General features: G+C 43.1%; 1 protein-coding gene across 3 annotated transcripts in view; it reads right to left on the bottom strand.

Annotated features, from left to right (window-relative positions):
* The window catches only part of PALM (paralemmin), a 95,585-nt gene extending 73,414 nt beyond the window's left edge, over positions 1-22,171 (bottom strand). For 2 of the 3 annotated variants that reach the window (XM_040417522.1, XM_040417521.1), the window contains exon 1: positions 22,067-22,171. In XM_040417522.1, the coding sequence (XP_040273456.1) occupies positions 22,067-22,071 (5 nt within the window). In that variant the 5' untranslated portion in view covers positions 22,072-22,171. The remainder of the gene's footprint in view (positions 1-22,066) is intronic. The other variant, XM_040417520.1, reaches the window with a different exon arrangement.
* Positions 22,172-22,378: the final 207 nt, after the last annotated feature.

Below are 22,378 nucleotides of genomic sequence, written 5' to 3'. Positions count from 1 at the left end.
AAATGTTTGACCAAATAATAACAGGCTAATTTTTAAGTTGATCATTTTGTATGGCCCCCGAATGATGTTACAAAAATCCAAATGGCCCTTGGCAGAAAAAAGGTTCCCCACCCCTGCTTTACTGAGAGAGTAGTGGATGCATGGAATAGCCTTCCTGCAGAAGTGGTAGCTGCAAATACAGTGAAGGAGTTTAAGCATGCATGGGATAGGCATAAGGCCACCCTTCATATAAGATAGGGCCAGGGGCTATCCATAGTATTCAGTATATTGGGCAGACTAGATGGGCCAAATGGTTCTTATCTGCCGACACATTCTATGTTTCTATGTTTCTAAACTGTTGACCGCACTAGATGGGACTGGAGGGAGCAGTAAAATCATACTTTTTGTGAAGCTTGGTGAGCCGTGAGGAGTTCATGAGTGTGCTACGGCCTGATCGGTGGCAGTGCCGGGTGTCCGACCCCTGCTGATCAGATACTGATGGTCTCTTCTGAGGATAGGTTATCAATATTTCACTCCCAGTAAACATATTTTAAAGGCAGATGTCTCTTAATAAGTTTGGCTCATTTTGAACTCTTTCACCATCAAAAAATGTCTACTTCTGCTAAGACATTTGTTCAATGACTTTGCGCCGTTTCTCATCATTCTACTGGTACATTTGGCTTTTCAGTCTCTGCGATTGAATAAAGTTTCACAATTTTGGTGCATGTTAAGACGCAACTTTTAAAAAAGTGCATTTTACAACAAAATTTTGTAAAAACACATTCAGAAATATGGGATATAGATTCTAATTGATTCTATGTGTTGGGTATTTGGCAACTACTGCTGAATTTCTGGGCTAAGCATGACCTATTCTAAACGGCTTTTTCCATGGTGCCACTACTGTCAAAGCAAGCATCTACGGGTCTACGAAAGTCGTTCCTCCATCATCCTGTGTGCATCGGCCTGTGTAATCAGGCCAGTGCAAACGAGCACCCATGGATGTGTTCTCATCCATCGGCACTCACACTGCCCATAAATCAGGCAGTGTAATAGCAACTTAAGGGTCCATTCACACGTAAGTAGTGTATTGCGGATCCGCGATACACCCAGCCGGCACCCCCATAGAACTGCCTATTCTTGTCCGCAATTGTGGACAAGAATAGGACATGTTCTATTTTTTTGCGGAGCCGCGGGCCGGAAGTTCGGGGCCGCGCTCCGGAAATGCGGATGCGGAGAGCACATAGTGTGCTCTCCACATCCATTCCTGCCCCATTGAGAATGAATGGGTCTGCACCCGTTCCCGATATTGCGGAACGGATGCGGACCCATTTGCGGACGTGTGAATGGAACCTAAGATTGTGGCTTGTGCTATCTTAAAGGGGTTATCCAAGATCTAAAATGCCCCCCATATGTCCGGGCCACTAAAAGAGATTGTACTTACCTTGCTCCCCAGCACCCGTGTTGCTTCTGATCCCCGCATGACCGCCGCTGCAATAGTAGGCTGCAATGGGAACGAGCCTTCCTAGCATCGCAGGTGATGCTAAGAAGGTTAGTTCCTGTCACAGGCTGCTCTTGGCTGTCCCCTCCACGCCGGATGTTTTCATCCGCGCAACAGGGAGATGCAGCAGCAGCCGTGCCGGCATCAGAAACGATGAAGGTGCTGGGGAGCGAGGTAAGTTCAACCTCTGTGAGGGGTCCGGACATATGGGGGAGCATATTGGATAACCCCTTTAACCACTTCACGACTGCCCATTGACTATAAACGTCCTTGGGCTGGTCGTTTATCTCTGAATGGACATTCTGGAACGTCCATTCGCTTCCTGTCCCGGGCCTGCGGTCATGTGATCGCCGTGGCTGGGTGAGTGCAGGAGCTGTCGGGTCTTCCATAGATGAGGCTGTACAGCGCTGTATAAGGGCTCGTTCACACTAACGTGGGGCAGGCACATGGGGATCGCAAACCCATTCACTTGAATGGGTCCGCGATCCTTCCGTTCTTTTTTTGCAGTGCCGAAGCATGAAACGGAACCCCAAAAAGGACTCCGTAGTGCTTTCGTAGTGTTCCGTTCGGTTCTTCCGTTCCGCATCTCCGGATTTGCGGACCCATTGAAATGAATAGGTCCGCATCCGTGATGCGGAATGGCAACGGAACGGTCCCCGTGTATTGCGGATCCGCAAATGCGGTCCGCAATACGGCAGCGGGCAGCACACGTTCGTGTGAACGAGGCCTTAAGCTGTACAGCCTCTCTGGGGGGTGTATTTCCCCTGTAACTGGGGCTACTATGTCAGCCCCAGTTACAGGAGAAATCAATAGTAAAAAAAAAAAGGAAGTTAAATGTCCCCCACAGATCTTGTATGGGGAACACAAAGTGTAAAAAAAAAAGTGTTTTGAAAAAATAAAAATAAAACGTTTCACATAAAATTTCCCCCCCAAATCCGTTATTTAAAAAATGTAAAAAAAAAATGAAAAAAATAAAAGACATATTTGGTATCACCGCGTCTGCAACAACCGGCTCTGATATACCCCATCAGGTGAACGCCGTAAAAAAATAAAATAAATAAACATTATTATCTACCCCATCAAGTGAACCGTGTAAAAAAAAAAATAAATAGAAAAATGACACCAAACAGCTTTTTTTGTGACTTCACCTCCCAAAAATGAGATAAAAAGCAACTAGAAAGCCAAATGTACCCCAAAATGGTGCCAATAAAAACTACAGCTTGTCTTGCACAAAATAAGCCCTCACGCAGCTCATTCAACAAAAAACCATGACAGAAAATTCCATGTTAGAAAATCCAGATGCTGCTCCTTCCCTTCTGAGCCCTGGCGTATCCCCAAATAACAGTTTACGACCACAATTGGGGTGTTACTGTATTCAGGAGAAAGTGGGTAGCAAATTAGGGGGGATATTCTCCTGTTATCTTTTGTGAAAAAGAAAGTTTGGGCCTGAAGCACCATTTTCTTGTAAAAAAAAATGCAATTTTTCACACCCAAGTATTAAAAATTATATTAAACAGCTGTTGAGTGAAGTGCTTGCAACACCCCTTAAAAATTCCTTGGATGGTGTAGTTTACAAAATGCAACATAGTGCCCAAAAGATCATTCCAGCAAAATCTGCCCTCCAAAAACCATATGGCGCTCCTTGCCTTCTGTGCCCTGTCGTGTGCCCAAACAGCAGTATACGACCACATATGGGGTGTTTCTGCAAACTGTAGAATCAAGGTAATAAATATTGAGGTTTGTTTTGTTGTTAATCCTTGATGTGTTCCAGGAAAAAAATTATTAAAATGGCAAATCTGAAAAAAAAGGTGACATTTTGAAATTTCACCTCTATTTTGCTTTAATTCCTGTGGACCACCTAAAGGGTTAACAACATTTCTAAAACCAGTTTTGAATAGTTTGAGGGGTGTCATTTCTAAAATAGGGTCATTTATGGGTTGGTTCTTTTATGCAAGCCCCACAAAGTGACTTCAGAACTGATCTGGTCCTTAAAAAACTTGACTTTGGAAATTTTCTTCAAAATTTTAAAATTGCTTCTAAAATTCTAAACCTTCTAGCGTCCTAAAAAAATAAAATTACATTACTAAGGCTACGTTCATGGACGGATCCGTTCAGATAATACAACCGTCTGCATCCGTTCAGAACGGATCCATTTGTATTATCTTTAACATAGCCAAGACGGATCCATCTTGAACACTATTGAAAGTCAATAGAGGACGGATCCGTTTTCTATTGTGCCAGATTGTGTCAGTGAAAACTGATCCGTCCCCATTGACTTACATTGTGTGTCAGGACAGATCCATTTAGCTCAGTTTCATCAGATGGACCCCAAAACACTGCAAGCAGCGTTTTGGTCTCCGCCTCCAAAGCGGAATGGAGACTGAACTGATGCATTCTGAGCGGATCCTTTTCCATTCAGAATGTATTAGAATGCAAACTGATCTGTTTTGGACCGCTTGTGAGAGCCCTGAACGGATCTCACAAACGGAAAGCCAAAACGCGAGTGTGAAAGTAGACTAAAAAGATGCCAACATAAAGTAGATATATGGGGAATGTTAATTAATGAATATTTTATGAGGCATCACTATCTGTCTTAAAAGCAGAGAGATTCAAATTTAGAAAACAGTGAATTTTGTCACATTTTCGTTAACTTTTGAATTTTTTAATAATTAAAGGTAAAACATATTGACTCAAATTTACCATTAACATGAAGTACAATGTGTCACGAGAAAACAATCTCTGAATGGCTTGGATAAGTAAAAGCGTTCCAAAGTTATTACCACATAAAGTGACACATGTCAGACTTTCAAAATTAGGCCTGGTCAGGAAGGGGGTAAATGGCCCGGTCTGGAAGTGGTTAAGGCTCCTTTGTCATTTGAAAAATAGTAAAATCGAGCAAAAGTGATCAATTATTGAGTAGTGTAAAAGCACTGAATGATTGAACGACAAGTAATGATCGTTTAGTTTAGCCCATCGTCCAGAATTCCACAAGTGTAAACAGGTATCATTTACAGCACAGATGATCCACACTAGGTTGAAATGCAACTGTTTGCCTGACAAAACATCTATTACACGATCACACTTACAAGATGCCCTGCCCATCTAAAGGGTTGTGGTTCGAATGTTAACGTCTCGAATAACGACTCATTCGCCGTTCGGCCGAATCAATTATCTACTCGTGTAAAGGGGCCTTTACTGTAAATGATCTTCCGCACATTGCACTTATACATCCTTCTTCTGCTTTAGAGATGCTGAGCTCTACTTTTCACTTAGCAAGTTGTCACTGATTTATGAGCATCCAAGGTTTGAAATGCTGTATAAGCAAATTTCAGGGTAAACGGGCTTGGCAAGAAATGAATGTGTATTCTTATGAAAAGTGATGGATGGTTTACATTCCAATAAAATGTATTGTACATGGTAAATTATGACACAACTTGCAGATGCTTCATTTTAATCAATTGTCTAAGAACATGGTTTCCACAATTTAACAAAAGCCCTGCAAATGAACAAGAACTTATTTAACTAAATCAAGATCTATGGTCTAAAAAAACCAAAATGAAGAAGTCACTGGCCCAAATGGTATACACCCATGTGTTCTTTGGGAATTTAGAGGCGTGACAAACAGACCACTAGTTTTCATATCTCTAAACTCCTGGGACACCTTGACTGCTCATGCCTGATCCAGTATCTTTGCTAGCTTTCTTCTAGACCTCTGACAATCTGGTTTCCACAGTCTATACACTACAGAAATTGCCCTAACCAAAGTCTCAAGTAACCTCCAAATCTAATGGCAACTACTATCTACTCATTCTCCTGGAACTCCCTGCAGCATTTTACAGTGTGGACCACCAACTATATGCTTCAAACTATTGACTACATGTGTGCTGCTGCAGCCAATAACTTGAATTAAGTAGTGATATATTCTCAAGAGGCACGTGTCTCAGCAGTGATGTGTCGCTTGAAGACAAGTCACTGGTAAGGTCATCCATTGGCTGCAGCAGCACAAATTACCTCATTAGTGCATAAACTGGCAGACAGTGACTGGTAGACCAGTGAAGAGAGCTAGGGAGCCAGAACTGATCAGCAAGGAGCAGGTGAGTATGGATTTTTCACAGATAGAACTGGCCAGGGTTAAAACAGTTTAAAAAGACCAAAAAGCTAAACAACCCCATTAAGGACACTGTTCTCTCTTGGTTCTCTTCCTATATCTAAGCCTTCATTAGTTTTATCAATCGCTGGTTCTACTTCTTCTCATCTTCCCACTTATGGAACAGGGATTCAGCCCTAGGTCCTCTTTTCTCTCTACCCAACCCCTATTGGGCAAACTAGCAAACTATCAGCAGAGTTGGCTTTAAGGACCTCAAAAATGAAAGGTGTGACAACAGCCAAGTGTAGGAAAAGGCGGTAAAATATCTCAATCACAAAAAATGTGATGTTTCGACCACATCTTTCATGTTTTTCTGTGATTGGAATGTGAAAAAAACACTGCCTTTTTCTGCATTTTGGTGCTGTCACACCTTTGTTTTCTGATTTACAGATCCAAAATTTGGGATTATGCATCCCAGAGTTCAGATACCACTTGAATGTGCTGCTTGCAACTTTTTCTGCTTCTTGATTTTCATTGCTAGCTCAACACTGATGACACCCAATTATATTCCTCATTCCATGACATCCTCCCTGCACCACTACAAAACACTAGTGATTCTCTGTCCACTCTATCCGCATGTCTTCTCTCTACCTACAGCTTTTAAAAACTGCGCTTCTTGTGTTTCTGCCATCTCCTAACCCACCTAAACCAGTGTGCGGTTCTACCATAACTCCTAGCAGCACTTCCACTATATTTAATCCCTTGCCCACTCATGTCACCTGTACCTCAGAAACATCTCCAGAATTTGCCCTTTTCTTACTATGGGAACAGCCAATGAACTTATTGTTGATAATTCTCATCTTGACTACTGTAACTCATTACTGATTAGTCTTCTCGTAACTAAACTCTCCAATCTATCCTGAATGCAGCAGTAGGGGTCATCTTTCTGACCAACCGCTATGCTGATGCCTCCACCCTCTGCCAGTCACTGGTTGCCCATCCGCTACAGACGACAATTTAAACTGATCATTCTCACTCACAAAGCCCTCTACAGTGCTGGTAATGTGCTAACCTCTCTATATCTCCTCCATTATTTCTGTCTGCTCGTGATCTACATTCTGCCAGACTAATATCCTCCATAGCCTGGACGTCCCACTCCCATCTCTAAGACTTTTTTAGCACTGCACTTGTTCTCCAGAATGTGCTACCCCATCCGATCAAGATCATTTCTAATATCCAACGTTTTAAGTGTGTCTTAAAAACACGTCTTTTTAGGGTGGCCAATGGCACTAATCTAACGCTTTTCCATTTACCCCCTATAATATAATTCCACCAAAGCTGATCCTTTCATCCGTATCCTCCTCACTTCATGCACTCAAATGCACTTCATATCTGTACATACACAGATACTGGCTATATAGTTTAAAGATCTCTGGACCATTCTAAAAAACACGTTTTACTTTTTTTGTCACCCCTTTTTCCTCACAGACTATAAGCTCTAGGGCCCTGGCTTCTATTGTACGAGTTGTTGATTAGTTTATATATCTTGGTTGTACATATACCCTCTGATTGTAAAGTGTTGTCGAATATGTTGGCACTATATGAATAAAGTTTAATATTAATAGTGTCAAATTATGACATCATCAAAATGACACCAGTGCCTGACCTAAGAGGATTAGGTACTCCCTGCCTTATTTACTGTGTATACATACAACTGACTAGAAGCTGTATATAGTTTTCAATCTGACATCATACATGGACCCCAGTTATCTCTCTGGCACTTTAAGAGTTAACCCAAGCTAAGCTGTTTCTGGCATCTGGTTCACAGATGTAACCTTTCAGAGTGGGGTCTTCCGGCCCTGAGCCCCCTACCTCTGGGACTTCCTAAGGAATTCCATTGATCTATTTGTATACTACCTGAAGGGGTTCCCAAATCTCAGAAGTGCAGCACAAGGAACGTCATACTATTTGTTTTTAGTTTTACCGTATCTACACCATAGATTTTGCTTTGGTTGAACACCCTGGAACTGCACCATAGAATACTTCTGTTGTGAGAATCACTCCTTAAAGGGAACCTGTCACCGGGATTTTGGGTATAGAGCTGAGGACATGGGCTGCTAGATGGCCGCTAGCACATCCGCAATATCCAGTCCCCATAGCTCTGTGTGCTTTTATTGTGTAAAAAAATGATTTGATACATATGCAAATTAACCTGAGATGTGTCCTGTCCCTGACTCATCTCACATACAGGACTCATCTCAGGGTAATTTGCATATGTATCAAATCTGTTTTTTTACACAATAAAAGCACACAGAGTTTTGGGGACTGGGTATTGCGGATGTGCTAGCGGCCATCTAGCAACCCATGTCCTCAGCTCTATACACAAAATCCCGGTGACAGGTTCCCTTTAATGACTGATTCCAGTTACAGAAGTATATTAGGCTTTGAGCAACAAACGGCTCTTACCTGTATCTCACCCAGGCACTATGGGAAATCAGATAACTGTTCCTGCTACCCCTGCGCTGTTCAAGGAACACAGACCTTTTTTCAGCTGGAAATGTCAACTGCGTTCAGCTGGCAGTGCTAGGACAGACGTCGCAATATGAATACCCCTTGTACAGGAACGGCTTCACATAACAGTAGTGTATTACAGGAATGCTGAAATGCAACAAGAGAAGGTCTAATAAAGGGCACCTTTTACTTTTATGTGACTCTCTTCCTCCTTTCTTTAAAGAGAATGTGCCATCAGAAAATGACCTATTGTTGAAATCATGTTTTATTTTTAACATTTTGATGATTAGATTTTTGGTTTTCCATATCAATATCTATATTTAAACAAAACCCATAAAATCCTGCAGTTTTCGCACTGGCCACTAATCCTAATTAGAACCACTTCTTGTGTGTACAGATCACTGCAGTTACCTGCTTATCTGTCTTTCTAATCCTGCCTGTAATGATATCAACTCTGCTTACAGATAAAACCGGATCCTCCATTCACAATAGGGGATTATCAAATCTTATCTATTCTTCCCTTGTACAATGACCTCTGCACAGGTCACAGAGCATGCCTAGAAAACTTTCCCATAGAAGCCAATGAGGTCCCCTCCAGACCATTGTGTGTATGGCCCATGCGACTGCAGTAAAGCAATATTCAGAAAAAAAAAAACATTATAAAAAAGGATATGTGCAGCTATCTGGTTTTAATTGGCAGCTAAAATTACTAAATTAGACAAAACATCTGTGCCATTAACTTCTTTATATACAGTCATGTGAAAAAATTAGGACACCCTTTGAAAGCATGTGGTTTTTTGTAACATTTTTAATAAATGGTTATTTCATCTCCGTTTCAACAATACAGAGAGATTAAAGTAATCCAACTAAACAAAGAAAACTGAAGAAAAGTCTTTTCAAGATCTTCTGTAAATGTCATTCTACAAAAATGCCTATTCTAACTGAGGAAAAAGATAGGACACCCTCACATGTATTCCCTCTTAAATTGGCTCAGATCTCACACAGGTATATCACACCAGGTGCACATAATTAGTAGATCGTTACTCTGCATGTTGAATGAGGCTTGCCCTATTTAAACCTCAGACATTTAGTTTGGTGTGCTCCTGACTGTTGAAGTGAGAGTGAGCACCATGGTGAGAGCAAAAGAGCTGTCAGAGGACTTCAGAAAAAAGATTGTAGCAGCCTATGAGTCTGGGAAGGGATTTAAAAAGATCTCAAAAGATTTTGAAATCAGCCATTCCACTGTCCGGAAGATAGTCTACAAGTGGAGGGCTTTCAAAACAACTGCCAACATGCCCAGGACTGGTCGCCCCAGCAAGTTCACCCCAAGAGCAGACCGCAAGATGCTAAAAGAGGTATCCAAAAACCCTAAAGTGTCATCTCGAGAACTACAGCAGGCTCTGGCTACTGTTGATGTAGAAGTACATGCCTCTACAATCAGAAAGAGACTGTACAAGTTTAACTTGCATGGGAGGTGTGCAAGGAGGAAACCTTTGCTTTCCAAGAGAAACATCGAGGCCAGACTGACATTTGCCAGCGATAAAGTTGACAAAGACCAGGACTTCTGGAATAATGTTCTTTGGACAGATGAGTCCAAAATTGAATTATTTGGACACAACAGCAGAGGACATGTTTGGCGTAAACCAAACACAGCATTCCAAGAAAAGAACCTCATACCAACTGTGAAGCATGGAGGTGGAAGTGTCATGGTTTGGGGCTGCTTTGCTGCAGCAGGACCTGGTCAGCTCACCATCATAGAATCCACGATGAATTCTACTGTGTATCAGAAGGTGCTTGAAGAACATGTGAGACCATCAGTTAGAAAATTAAAGCTGAAGCGGAACTGGACCATGCAACATGACAATGACCCAAAACATACTAGTAAATCAACCAAAGATTGGCTGAAAAAGAAGAAATGGAGAGTCCTGGAATGGCCAAGTCAAAGTCCAGATTTGAATCCCATTGAGATGCTGTGGGGTGACTTGAAAAGGGCTGTACGTGCAAGAAACCCCTCAAACATCTCACAGCTGAAAAAGTTCTGCATTGAGGAGTGGGGTAAAATTTCCTCAGACCGATGTCGAAGACTGGTAGATGGCTACAAGAACCGTCTCACTGCAGTTATTTCAGCCAAAGGAGGTAACACTCGCTATTAGGGGCAAGGGTGTCCTATCTTTTTCCTCAGTTAGAATAGGCATTTTTGTAGAATGACATTTACAGAAGATCTTGAAAAGACTTTTCTTCAGTTTTCTTTGTTTAGTCGGATTACTTTAATCTCTCTGTATTGTTGAAACGGAGATGAAATAACCATTTATTAAAAATGTTACAAAAAACCACATGCTTTCAAAGGGTGTCCTAATTTTTTCACATGACTGTATATCTTTACAGAGGTGGGAGCTCATTTCTTCTGATACAAAGCACCAAATCTCCTGCACTGACTTGGAGTTTAGGTTATGTTCACACAGCACTTTTTCTTTATGTGCAGCATACGCACTGGAAAAGCACTATGTCGAATGTATCCGTATGCCCCCATTCACCCAACAGAGGCCATAAGAGTGTCCTTCTGCATCCATTGGGATGGTATGTATTAGCGAACCTTTCCAATGCAGTGGGCCACCACAAAAAATGTATATAGCGCAGTATGCTTTATATTAACACTGGGGCCCATGGGTGACCATGCCACTCTATGGCTATACAGTGGTGTGCATTGGAGTCTTCCTTTGGAGGTTTATATCAGGGAATAGTATGACACAGATATCTGTCAGGTGCTGCAGCTCCTTTACGAATTCCTCCTGCACAGTGACTCAACCAGCCGCCTGCTGTGCAGTGAAATACAACACAGCTCCATCCATTTGGAGAGAACTGGCAGTGGTTGCTGTTCCCTATACAACACTGCAGTGCAGCAAAAAATGCTAAAGGAATCTCAGCCCCTGTATTCTCTTGTCCTATGAAAAATATTCTACAGTTTTCAAACCAGCACCTGAATCTAATTACTTTTACATTTGCATGTAATTAAAAATGTAGCATAGCTACTGAGTTATTTAATGAAATACATCCGTATAGCGCCACCTGTTGTTAGCTCTTTTTCTTATTTCTTAGTCCTGCTCACTAAGAAGGCCGCACATGCTCAGTTTCATCTTTCAACTACTTCCTGAGCTGTGATAGGGAGAGCATTGGCACGCCCCCTTAGCTGCAGCAGAAAAGACACTCCCCTTGAGCTGTGATAGGGAGAGCTGAGACACGCCCCCTTAGCTGCAGCAGAAAATACACTCCCCTTGTCCTGTAATAGGGAGAGCATGGACACGCCCCCTTAGCTGCAGCAGAAAAGACACTCCCCTTGAGCTGTCAGCTTGATATAAATCTAGCAGAGCAATGAATGGGGAGATCTCTGGATCTATATGAGGTACAGGGCTGGTTCTAGCTTTGTTGATTCTTGATTCTCATGTAGTATATGATGACTGATTTTTTATTTTTTTATATCAATGATGGGATAAACCCTTTAAGGATCCCAGAGGTCAGACCTTTACCGATCCTAATGTTACTGCATGTCCTAGACTAGGGTCACATACTGGTTCAGATGTTTACTGCCTCAGATACAATAGGGAGCATACATGAAATATTGTAAGTCAAAAACATAAAAAGTGTATTTAATGCTTCTGATTAAGGGCTCATGCACACTGCCCATTCATCTCAATGTTGCCGCTAAAGATGAGGACAGCACACCCACATCCGTAAGTCCGTTCTGCGGCCCTGCAAAAACATAGAACATGTCCTATTCTTGTCCATTTTGTGGGCAACAATAGGATATTTCTGCAGCAGAAATCCGTATTTTGTGTATCCGCAATTTGCGGTCCTCAAAAACGGATACAGTCATGTGCAAGAGCCCTAATGGAATTTATTTAGAAACCAGGCCTGAAGCCAATGTGTAAAAATAAAATAAAAAAATGCCTTAAAGTATGACCACATGGCGTGGTTGTGTTGCGGCTGCACTGTTGTCGAGTACTGCACAGCTGTATAAGCTGCAGTGGGCTATAAGTAGGTTAGAGCCCACAATACAATAAAAACCATTAACAATACAGACCGACTAAACAGTGCAGTCCTAGTTAGGCCTCATGCACACGATGTTCCGTTTTTCTGAAGAAATGCCTATTCTTGTCCGCAAAATGGACAAGAATAGGACATGTTATATTTTTTTTGCAGGGCCACGGAACGGAGCAATGGAAGCGGACAGCACAAGGAGTGCTGTCCACATATTTTGCAGCCCCATTGAAGTGAATAGGTCCGCACCCGAGCCGCTAAAACTGCGGCTCGGATGCGGACCAGAACAACGGTCGTGTGCATGAGGCCTAAGTTGAATTAAAAACATTTCCACGCTGTGTGGTTGTACCCTTAGGCTACCTGCATACGTTACTGATTATACGCGTTTTTTCAGTGCAGATTCCAATGCGGGGAAAAAACGCAGCATTAAACAGTACCAGCAAAGTATATGAGATTAGACAATTCTCATGTACACTTTACAGATTTCTTCTGCGTGGAAATTGACCTGCTGTGCAGATTTTGAAAACTGCAGCATGTTAATTATGTTTGCGGTTTAGCGGTGAATTTCCCTCTTTTCAAATGAAGGGTGAGATTTGCGGCAAAACCACATCAAATGGTGGAGGAATGCAGTGAAATCCGCACAGAAATTCGTACGGATCTTCTGGGTGTTTACCTTAACACTTCTCTGATGCTCTAAATAGCATCTTGGTTATGTAATACAAAATGCCAAGCACCAACAGCCAAAATGGCGTGAGCACAAGTTTGTCACTGGCGGTAAACAAATGAGCTGAATGGTCGTGAGTAATTACTTCCATCAGAGCTCCGTTCTAGTGATCCTGCACCAAGGTAATCAATGACTGGATAATGATAGCTTGTGACAAGCCACTCATGGGGCTGTCAGTATTCTGACGGGTGGGGAAGAAATCAATGAGTAATGTCACTATAAACTGCACTGACGTCACCTGGCACTAAATTATTAAAACCCTCAGCTTTAATTTATTTAAAAAATTCTTTGTTACTTCGATCATATGTTAAAAGAAATATCAACCAGCACACTGGCATTTCAAAGTTAAAAGTTTAAAGATAGCAGGCTAGCCCCATAATGCAAATTCTATTCACCAAGGGATTCACACCACCTTTCAATGACAATTTCCTAAAAAGTCTTACCTGACATTGGGCCAGTCTAGATATCCCCTGTGCTGACGAAGGACGCGACATAAATTAGGCAGTCCGTGCGCCTAAACAGAAATCCACCTCAGCTCCGAGCTGCCATCGATTTCTGGCATCATTTGCGCCAGATTACTGGCATAAATGATGATAAATCTGTCATGGTGGTTGGCCACGCCCCTTCCTGCCCTAGCCATGCCCACTTTCTCAAAAAAGTGGCAAGGGCAGCGTAAAAAAACACCACTTGCTACTAATTTTTAAAAAGTTGCATTTAAACACCACTTTTCTGGCACAAGGAGATGGTAAATCTCCCCCAATGTGTTGCTTGCAAACAATGATATAACAGTCAACTGAATATCTAATACCTGCGCATACTAAAGCAAAAAGAAAGAGGGCCCGATAGCAAAAGTCATGAGGGGCCTCCAATAAGGTTTTAGATTTTACCACCCTTAATTTGAAAAAAAAATAAATATATAATTTTTTTATTTTACTAAGCTGGATAATCTTGGACTATTATGTGCAGTAATACTGTAGGTAAGGAGTCCCGATCCCTATTATTTATTTTCCTAATGCCCCCTGTACCTTCGCTGTGAGCATTTACAGATGCACCTAAACACACTGTCAGGACTGCTGTGCATGCGCACATGAGTCTTTTCGTTATGTCAGCATGCACAGCAGTCCCGTGTATTGCAGCACAGCTTAGTGCACTGGCAGCAGAGAAAAGAAGAAGAGTAGGGAAATAAAAAGTGGCGATCTGGACTCTTTATGTGCAGTACTATTCATGTATTACTGCAGATAATAGTCTAGAATTGTGGTGACAAATTCCCATTAAAGGAAAGCTGTCATCATAAAATTACCTATTGTTTAAATTAAGGTTTTATGTTAAAAAATAATTTTTTGGAATTTTTGTGGTTATTTTTTGTTTTCCATGTCAACATCTATATTTTAAGAAAAATTCTAAAATCCTGCAGTTTTCGCATTGACCACTAAGCCTAATAATAGGCGCCACTTCAGTGATCTGTACAGATCAATTTTCAGCAGGCATCTCATTGTCATCACAGGCAGGATTGGGATGAAAGATATTGCCGATACATAGATAGCACAGGATCGACCATTCATAATAAGTGATATCACAGCTTACCTACTCCCTCCTGACCTCTGCACAGGTCACAGAGCATGCCTAGAAAACTCTCCCATAGAAGTCAAATAGTACCCTCCTGTCCATTGTGTCTATGGCCCATGTGGCTGCTGTAAAACATCTCTCTAAATGCTGTTAACACCTCAGGCAAGATGGCTGCCCCCATAATCATGTTCAGAAAATAGAATTTAAAAAATCTACAATCAGAAAATAAAAGCGGATTAGAAATAAGGAGATGTGTCACTATCTGGTTTTAACTAGCAGAAAAAGTATCGTTAACACACTCCCTCTAACATATGTATTACAGTATATATCCTATTGCAATGATGAGAAACAATCACAATTAGGCTCCATTCACACGTCCGCAACGTGTTTTGCGGATACACGGAGCCGCAAAACACAGAAAGCGGCAATGTGCGTTACGCATTTTGCGGACCGCACATTGCTGGCACTAATAGAATATGCCTGTTCTTGTCCGCAATTGCGGACAAGAATAGGACATGTTCTATTTTTTTGCAGAACAGAAGTGCGGACCTGGAAGTGCGGATCCGCAATTCCGTGTCCGGGCAGCACATCATGCTGCTCCATAGGAATGAATGGGTCCGCAATTCCGTTCCGCAAAATGCAGAACGAAATTGCGGACGTGTGAATGGAGCCTTACACACTTTTAAATAAAAGGTCATCCTTTGGTGACCGAATGTGAATTGTTGTGAATGTGATTATCTCAGGGAATTCATTGCATGAACCTTATTTCTTTGGCAGGAAATACATTATATGTGCCTCTCCTGCCTCAAGACATTGCCTTGTGTATGGACCCCATAAAGCGTACATCGAGACTCTGCAGTTCTATCGCTACTCTGTGTTGTGCTAAAGAAATAAAAATACCACAAAAAAACACAACGAAACACAATGGTAAACTGTTTGCATTAAAGGGGTTTTCCGAGACTCCCCTTTCACACGGGCGAGTATTCCTCGCGGATGCGATGCGTGAGGTGAACGCATTGCACCCGCACTGAATACCGACCCATTCATTTCTATGAGGCTGTTCAGATGAGCGGTGATTTTCATCACTTATGCGTTGCGTGAAAATCGCAGCATGCTCTATATTCTATACTCTATATGCTCTATATTTTTCACGCAACGCAGGCCCCATAGAAGTGAATGGGGTTGCGTGAAAATCGCAAGCATCCGCAAGCAAGTGCGGATGCGGTGCGATTTTCACGCATGGTTGCTAGGTGACAGTCTATTCACTGTATTATTTTCCCTTATAACATGGTTATAAGGGAAAATAATAGCATTCGGAATACAGAATGCTTAGTAGGTGATCAATTGAGGGTTAAAAAAAAAAATATTTATTAACTCACCTTCTCCTCTTGTTCGCGTAGTTCCTGGTCTCTTCTTTACTTCTTAAAAGATGAACTACCGGCTAGGACCTGTGGTGACGTCAGATCACATGCTCCAATCACATGGTCCATCACCACGGTGATGTACCATGTGATTGGAGCATGTGATCTGATGTCACCAAAGGTCCTTTAGCTCACAGCTCATCATTAAAGAAGTAAAGAAGAGACCGGGAACTTAATTTTTTTAACCCTCAATTGATCACCTACTATGCAGTCTGTATTCAGAATGCTATTATTTTCCCTTATAACCATGTTATAAGGGAAAATAATACAATCTACACAACACCAAACCCAAGCCCGAACTTCTGTGAAGAAGTTCGGGTTTGGGTACCAAACATACGTGATTTTTCTCACGCGAGTGCAAAACGCATTACAATGTTTTGCACTCGCGCGGAAAAATTGCGGGTGTTCCCGCAACACACCCGCACATTTTCCCGCAACGCCCTTGTGAAAGAGGCCTTATACTGATCGGTGGGGTTTCGACACCCGGGACCCCCAGCTCTTTGAGATGGCAGTGGCGCTTGCAGTAGCGCCGCAGCCTTCTCACAGCTTTTCCTAGGCCAGTGATGTCACGTTCATCGGTCACATGGCCTAGGTGCAGCTCAATCCCATAAAAGTGAATTGAGGCAGAGTGCAATACCAAGCACTGCCACTATACAATGTACGGCGCTGTGCTTGGTAAACTGCAAGAAGGCAGCAGCGCTCACAGGAGCTCCACTGCCTTCTCAAACAGCTGATCCTGGGTCCCAGGTGTCAGACCCCCACCAATCAGATACTGATGACCTATCCTGAGGATAGGTTGTCAGTAATAAAATCCTGAAAAACCCTTTTAAATACCTACAAAGTTTGCCAATACAATGCTTTAGATATAAGCATTTTTTTAACTTTTGCCTTTTTCCATAAGTTAGGTAATATTGTGAAATATAAGGCATTATCAATCTTCTGAAATCATCTGAGGGTGGAAAATCCATTCATGGGAAGAATCTCCAGAGCATTATTACCCCCGCTGATTGGAAATGTTCTCAGCCTTGAAGTGTCCTTCCCTATTGTATCTAGTTTCTGTTATTGCACAATCCAGGGCAATGCAGACCCTGCCACAGTCTGTAGTGTAATTAAAGGGAGCCTGTGACCATGAAAATGCAGGGTAAACTGCTGGCAGCATGTTATAGAGCAGGAGGAGCTGAGCAGACTGGTATATAGGTTTGTGGGAAAAGAGTCAGTATAACTTGTTTTTCATTTATTTAAATTCTCGCTCATTCTGGCCTTTGAAGTCAAGCAGGCGGTCCTATCAGTGATTGACAGCTATCTCTGAATACACAGTCATAGAGGAAAGGCTGTCAGTAATTGATAGGACAGTCTCCTGGACTTCAAAGTCGAGAATGAGCACAAATATAAATGTATAAATGTACTTAAATATAAAACTATATATCAATCTGCTCCGCTCCACCTGCTCTATAAACATGGTACCTTCAGCTCAGACATCGAGGGACATTTACTAAGCTCTTTACATCACTATTGTGGTGTAAAAAAGTCGTGCACGTCATGTTTGCATCCTAATTTGTGACTTTTTGAGCAGGGCAGAGATGTACCTAATTCGTTAAGAGGCTTCTGCCTCTTAATAAATTGGGCGCATCTCACGGCAGCGCAGGGAGATCAAAACTGGCGCATCCATATATCTCCCCCATCATGGTCAATGTGACAGGTTCCCTTTAACTTGAACATTTCTCAGTTCTCTGTCTAGCAGAATAGAATCAGTGGCACCCTAGGCCAAAAACTGTCAATTTCCTTACCCCTTTATAAGAGACTACAGGGTACCAGTAATTCAATATACCGTATATAGTGAGCAATAGACAAAGACGATCTTCTGAATTATCACTACTCATTACTTTTAAAGGGAGTCTGTCACCACTTCTGTACATTTCAAACTGTTCCTGACGCACTGTAGTTCTCATGCAGCCAATGTGAAACATGTTCTTGATGTTTATTACCCCCATAATCTGCTTCTGATCCACATGCAAAGAGCCCAAGGGGATGTACCTATTGGCAACAGAACACATCCATTGCTCCCCTCTGCTTCATGATGTGGTGGCTTGATGACATCAGGAGCGGAGGGAGGTGGAGTAAAGGTGCTGAAGGGAGGAGCAAATGCGGTTGCCGATCGGTACAGACAGAAACCACAAATACACTGGCTGATCCAAGCATGTAGGTGTATGGGGAGTCGGGAGAGATATCTGTCAGACAAATGAGCATTCATCCGACACCTATTGAAGGTGTATAGGCAACTTAAAGGGGTTGTCTCATCTCAGACAATGGGGGCATATTTCTAGGACATGATCCCATTGATTATAGGTGCAGTTCCCCTATATCTGCAACGGAGCCCCGCAAAGTGGTGGCTGGAGGACTCCAGTCCAGTCCAGCCATCACCAAGAGATTGGGAGCACACTGCGCATGACCGGCCACCGCTCCCATTCACTTCTATGGGCCCAATGGAAATTGCTGAGCAAGCACTCAGCTATTTTTGGCGGCCCAATAGAAAATGAATGGAGAGCGGCTGCGCATGCGCAGTACGCCCTCCACCACTTTCGGGGCTCCGTTCTCTACATAGGTGCCCACTGGGACCCAAACCTATCAGACAATGGGGGCATTTTCCAATCTCACAAAACTCCTTTAATGGAGTAAAATAATAGGTCCAATAACGGTCATTTGATATGCCTTGTCATTTCTGTGACCCTGCTGTACTAAGGTTTATGATTACTGGATAGTTTTGACGCTAGTGTGAAAGTAGCCTAATACGTTACAGAAAGAACCTCAAAACGAGAGAAGCTAAAGCTGCCTAGATTATACATGTCAAAATGTCGCCTACACCATTGGAACGGTGGCCGATGAAGCGAAATCAGCAGCTATTTCTGTGAGCTGCCACAATGATCAATGATCCCTGTCACAGCTGCATTTTTATGTTCTGTATAATCAATATCACTAGAAATAAAACAAAAAGGGTATAGTACGTCATTTTCATTATAATCACCATGTTAGATGAGCTCTATTTTTAGGCAGTCGCTCTCTTCTGGCAGCATGCTACTATGAAGATAGTTCCTCGCTGCCTCCCATCTCTCCATAGCAACATACAGAGACTCCTCATCAGACATTAATATAATCAAAACTACCTACTGTATGTTCTCAAGAAACTGTCAATACACCTAATCTAATGTAAAAAGCCCCAAAAATATACTGTAAACCACCAGCGCTCAACACAAACAAATCTACAATCTAAATCACAGTCCTTGGAGGACACATGGAAAAGCAGTGATTCAGGGACGGTATACGGCCCCAGTGTATACATACAAGTCAATGCACATTCTCTGCCATAGTGCAGCGTTTTATACACCGGTCTTAATATATACTACAATATAATACAGTAAGATACACCAAAGGCGCATCTATGGCGTGTCCAGAAACACAATTCTGCCGTAAAATTGTAGTAAATATGTCGGGTTAGAATTGCTCATCAGCTTCACTAAGCTCCACCCACTTTTCTCAATCGGCAACTTTTTAACGCGAGTTTAGTCATTTATAAATTCCCCCATAATGCTCAGTTACAGGTCATCCAGAAATATAAAGCATCAGTGAGATATCATTTACCCACCAGCAGAGGGAGCACCTGATGCTTTTGTTTTAGTGGCGATAAGTCCCCGTCGGTGTCTGATTCACAACACATGCATGCTCAAATGGGGCATGCATGTGTATGTGTATATATAGAGAGAGATGGCTATCATGTGTATCTCATGTCAATGAAATCTAATGTGCGTAATCAGAATGGATCTATGTGTGAATAGCCTTCTATATGTACCACATGTAATATCCACCTACAATATAAGCAGAATTCCTTTAATTGTAGATGAATGCGACCAGATGGATGCTGGATTAGAAGATTTCAAGTTGTTACACATGTGAATAAAAGCAAAATAAAGCAAGTGTGGGCGAATTACTGTACACTTAAAGGGGTTGGCCACCTTTTTGGTAAACCCCCCCTCCTGGCCAGACCTGCAAAAAGGAAGCATACTTACCTGCATCCCATGGCTGGGTCCAAGCTCCTTCACTTTTAGACCTTGGCTGCCTCACTTTAGTCCCTCACTTCTAACATCCGCTTTGACGCAGCTGCAGCCAATGACTAGCTGCAGCGGTGACCTGCTCCCCCTTGTGCCACGTGACCAACTGACATGAGGCAAGGGGAGCAGGTCACTGCTGTGGCCAGTCATTGGTTGCAGTGGTGTCAAAGTAGATGTTTACAGCGAGGCAGCTGAGGCCGGGGAGCGAAGGAGCCGGAATCCAGTGGCGGGGAGCAGGTAAGTATTCTTCCCTTTTGCAGGTCAGGCCAGGAGGGGAGGTTTTGTCCCCCCAAAGGTGGCCAACCCTTTTAAAGGGGTTGTCTGGCTAGTTAAAAAAAAAAATGATTTAAAGAAGGTTTCAGAATGGCATTAAAAAACTAAATAGGGGAAACCTCACGGCTGCCCAGCCCTGCTTCAGCACACCCCTGGTCCCTCTCGACACCAAGAAAATGAGGGCTCAGCCAGTCACTGCTGAAACCAGTAAGTGGTCCTTGCCTGTGTGTCCGTGCAGACCAGGAATTACTGTAGACCAGGACAGGACAGGAGTGATAATAAGTGAGATTTTATTGCCACTTTACTGGCTGGACCACAACAGATGGCAGAACCTGCTTGTTTTCTTTCACCAGCCAGAAAATCCGTCCATGTCGGCAGAAAATAACCCAAAATGTTGGGCACCCACAGAAAATGTCTAGGAGTGCTTACTACGGAACATCCTCTTTGTCATGATAAACTGTAGTAAAAATACAGAGGTCACTGGTGGTAAATTTATCAACTGCACCACCAAGAGCAGAAGAGGGCCACGTTTTGGTCTCCCAAGCACCAATATGAAACCCTACCTCTGTGAGATGGGTTTAGTGGCTCCAGCCCGGGCTTTTCTGTATTGCAGAACTCTGCAGCATGGATGAAGGCTTTGAGATCCTACAAATCCGTTTTTTAATACCGACATAAACATTTAAGTTAAACACTGTGCTCAGTAATAAAAAGTCCTCCGCACATAAAGCCGGTGGCAGCATGCCGCCATCCATATTACACTTTGCGTGATTAAATTGTCGTTATTATATCCCCCCTATGTGTTCTTATATAATTGTGTTTGTTGGTGATTAATTCTCTGAGCGGTTCTGCCTCTTGACAAGCAGTTGTGTGATTTTTACACCAGTTCCATGTTATTCTCCTTCTCTGCAGGTTGGAAGCCCCTCGCTGTGTCGCTTCGTGAAGGAGGATTTCTGGAGGAAGTGCATTGTTGGCTGGAGTAGGAACTGGAACCTTGTTTTGGAATGTGTCTCTGGTTCCGTACTGAGGCCACTCACTCCCTGCTCCCTTTCCTGCTCATTCTGTCTCCACTCCATGATGTCTCCCTCCTTCTCCTCTCCCCCACAGCCTCTGCATTCTTTCATCTTCCTAGTGCTACCCTGCTGCCTCTTCTTACGTTACCGCCTATTGCCCTCCTATTGCACCTTGCAGCCATGTCTAAAATCTGCATCGCAGCCCCTCCTTCCGAGCGGCACAGGTGGTCACCCTTTTTTTTTTTTTTTTTATAGGGGTCCCACAATCATGCAGCATTGGGGCAAATACAGTAATGCCAACAGGTGTTAATAAGTCAGATGCCAGGAAAGAAGGTTGTGCGATGTGGGGGACTAGGATCCAGAGGGTGACTCCCTATACTGAGGAGCAGTTCATATGAAGGGCAGGCAATCACAGCATAGAGAACGGCGTCCTGGGCAAATGACATGCAACAGCAGGGGGGGTGTAGGCCAGGCAGAGGGGAGCCATCAGCAGCCCTGATATACCAGGAGGAGTGGCTGAGGCGCAGCAGCAGGGATGCAGGCACTAGATGTGATTACAGGAAGATGAGAAATTTGAGAAAGCACTACAGAGATTGGGAAAGGTGGGGGTGGTGCACACCAATATGGGGAGAACAGGAAAAGGGGCCTGGGGGTCATGCAGGAATTAAGGAATGTGGATGAGACAGGACAATCCAGAAGTGCAAAAGAAAATGCAAGGAAGCATGGGAATGCAAGGGGAATGGCAATGAGCCTAGAGGTAGGTGACATAAGGAATGGGCTGAGAGAGGGGAGGTAGGTGATGCACAAGGAATTGCAGGCAATAGGCAGGGTAAAACGTTTCCAGCTCTCATATACTCACTCCATGGTGCGGGCTCCTGCAGCAGCTCGGGTGATGTGCAGGCGGCAGAGCCTGGTCTGGCCCTCAGTGTGGATGTGCTGCTGTGAAAGGAGGGAGGCACCGGCAGGGCAGGATCCTCACTACACCATCTGCATGTACCCTGCGCCCTCTAGTGGGCAAACAGGAGGCTGCAGGACACATTTACATTTACTGTATCTTGTACCACAGCAACGCCATGGTGTTGGAAACGTGCAAATCCCTATGTGTTATTCCAGCATTATATGGCCCTTGAAATGGGCCTCTAGTTTCCTGCTGCGTACATCTGGAAGGTTG

The sequence above is a fragment of the Bufo bufo genome, chromosome 2 (assembly GCF_905171765.1).
Source record: "Bufo bufo chromosome 2, aBufBuf1.1, whole genome shotgun sequence".
Lineage (NCBI taxonomy): Eukaryota > Metazoa > Chordata > Amphibia > Anura > Bufonidae > Bufo > Bufo bufo.
This window is presented reverse-complemented; position numbering and strand designations above follow the sequence as displayed.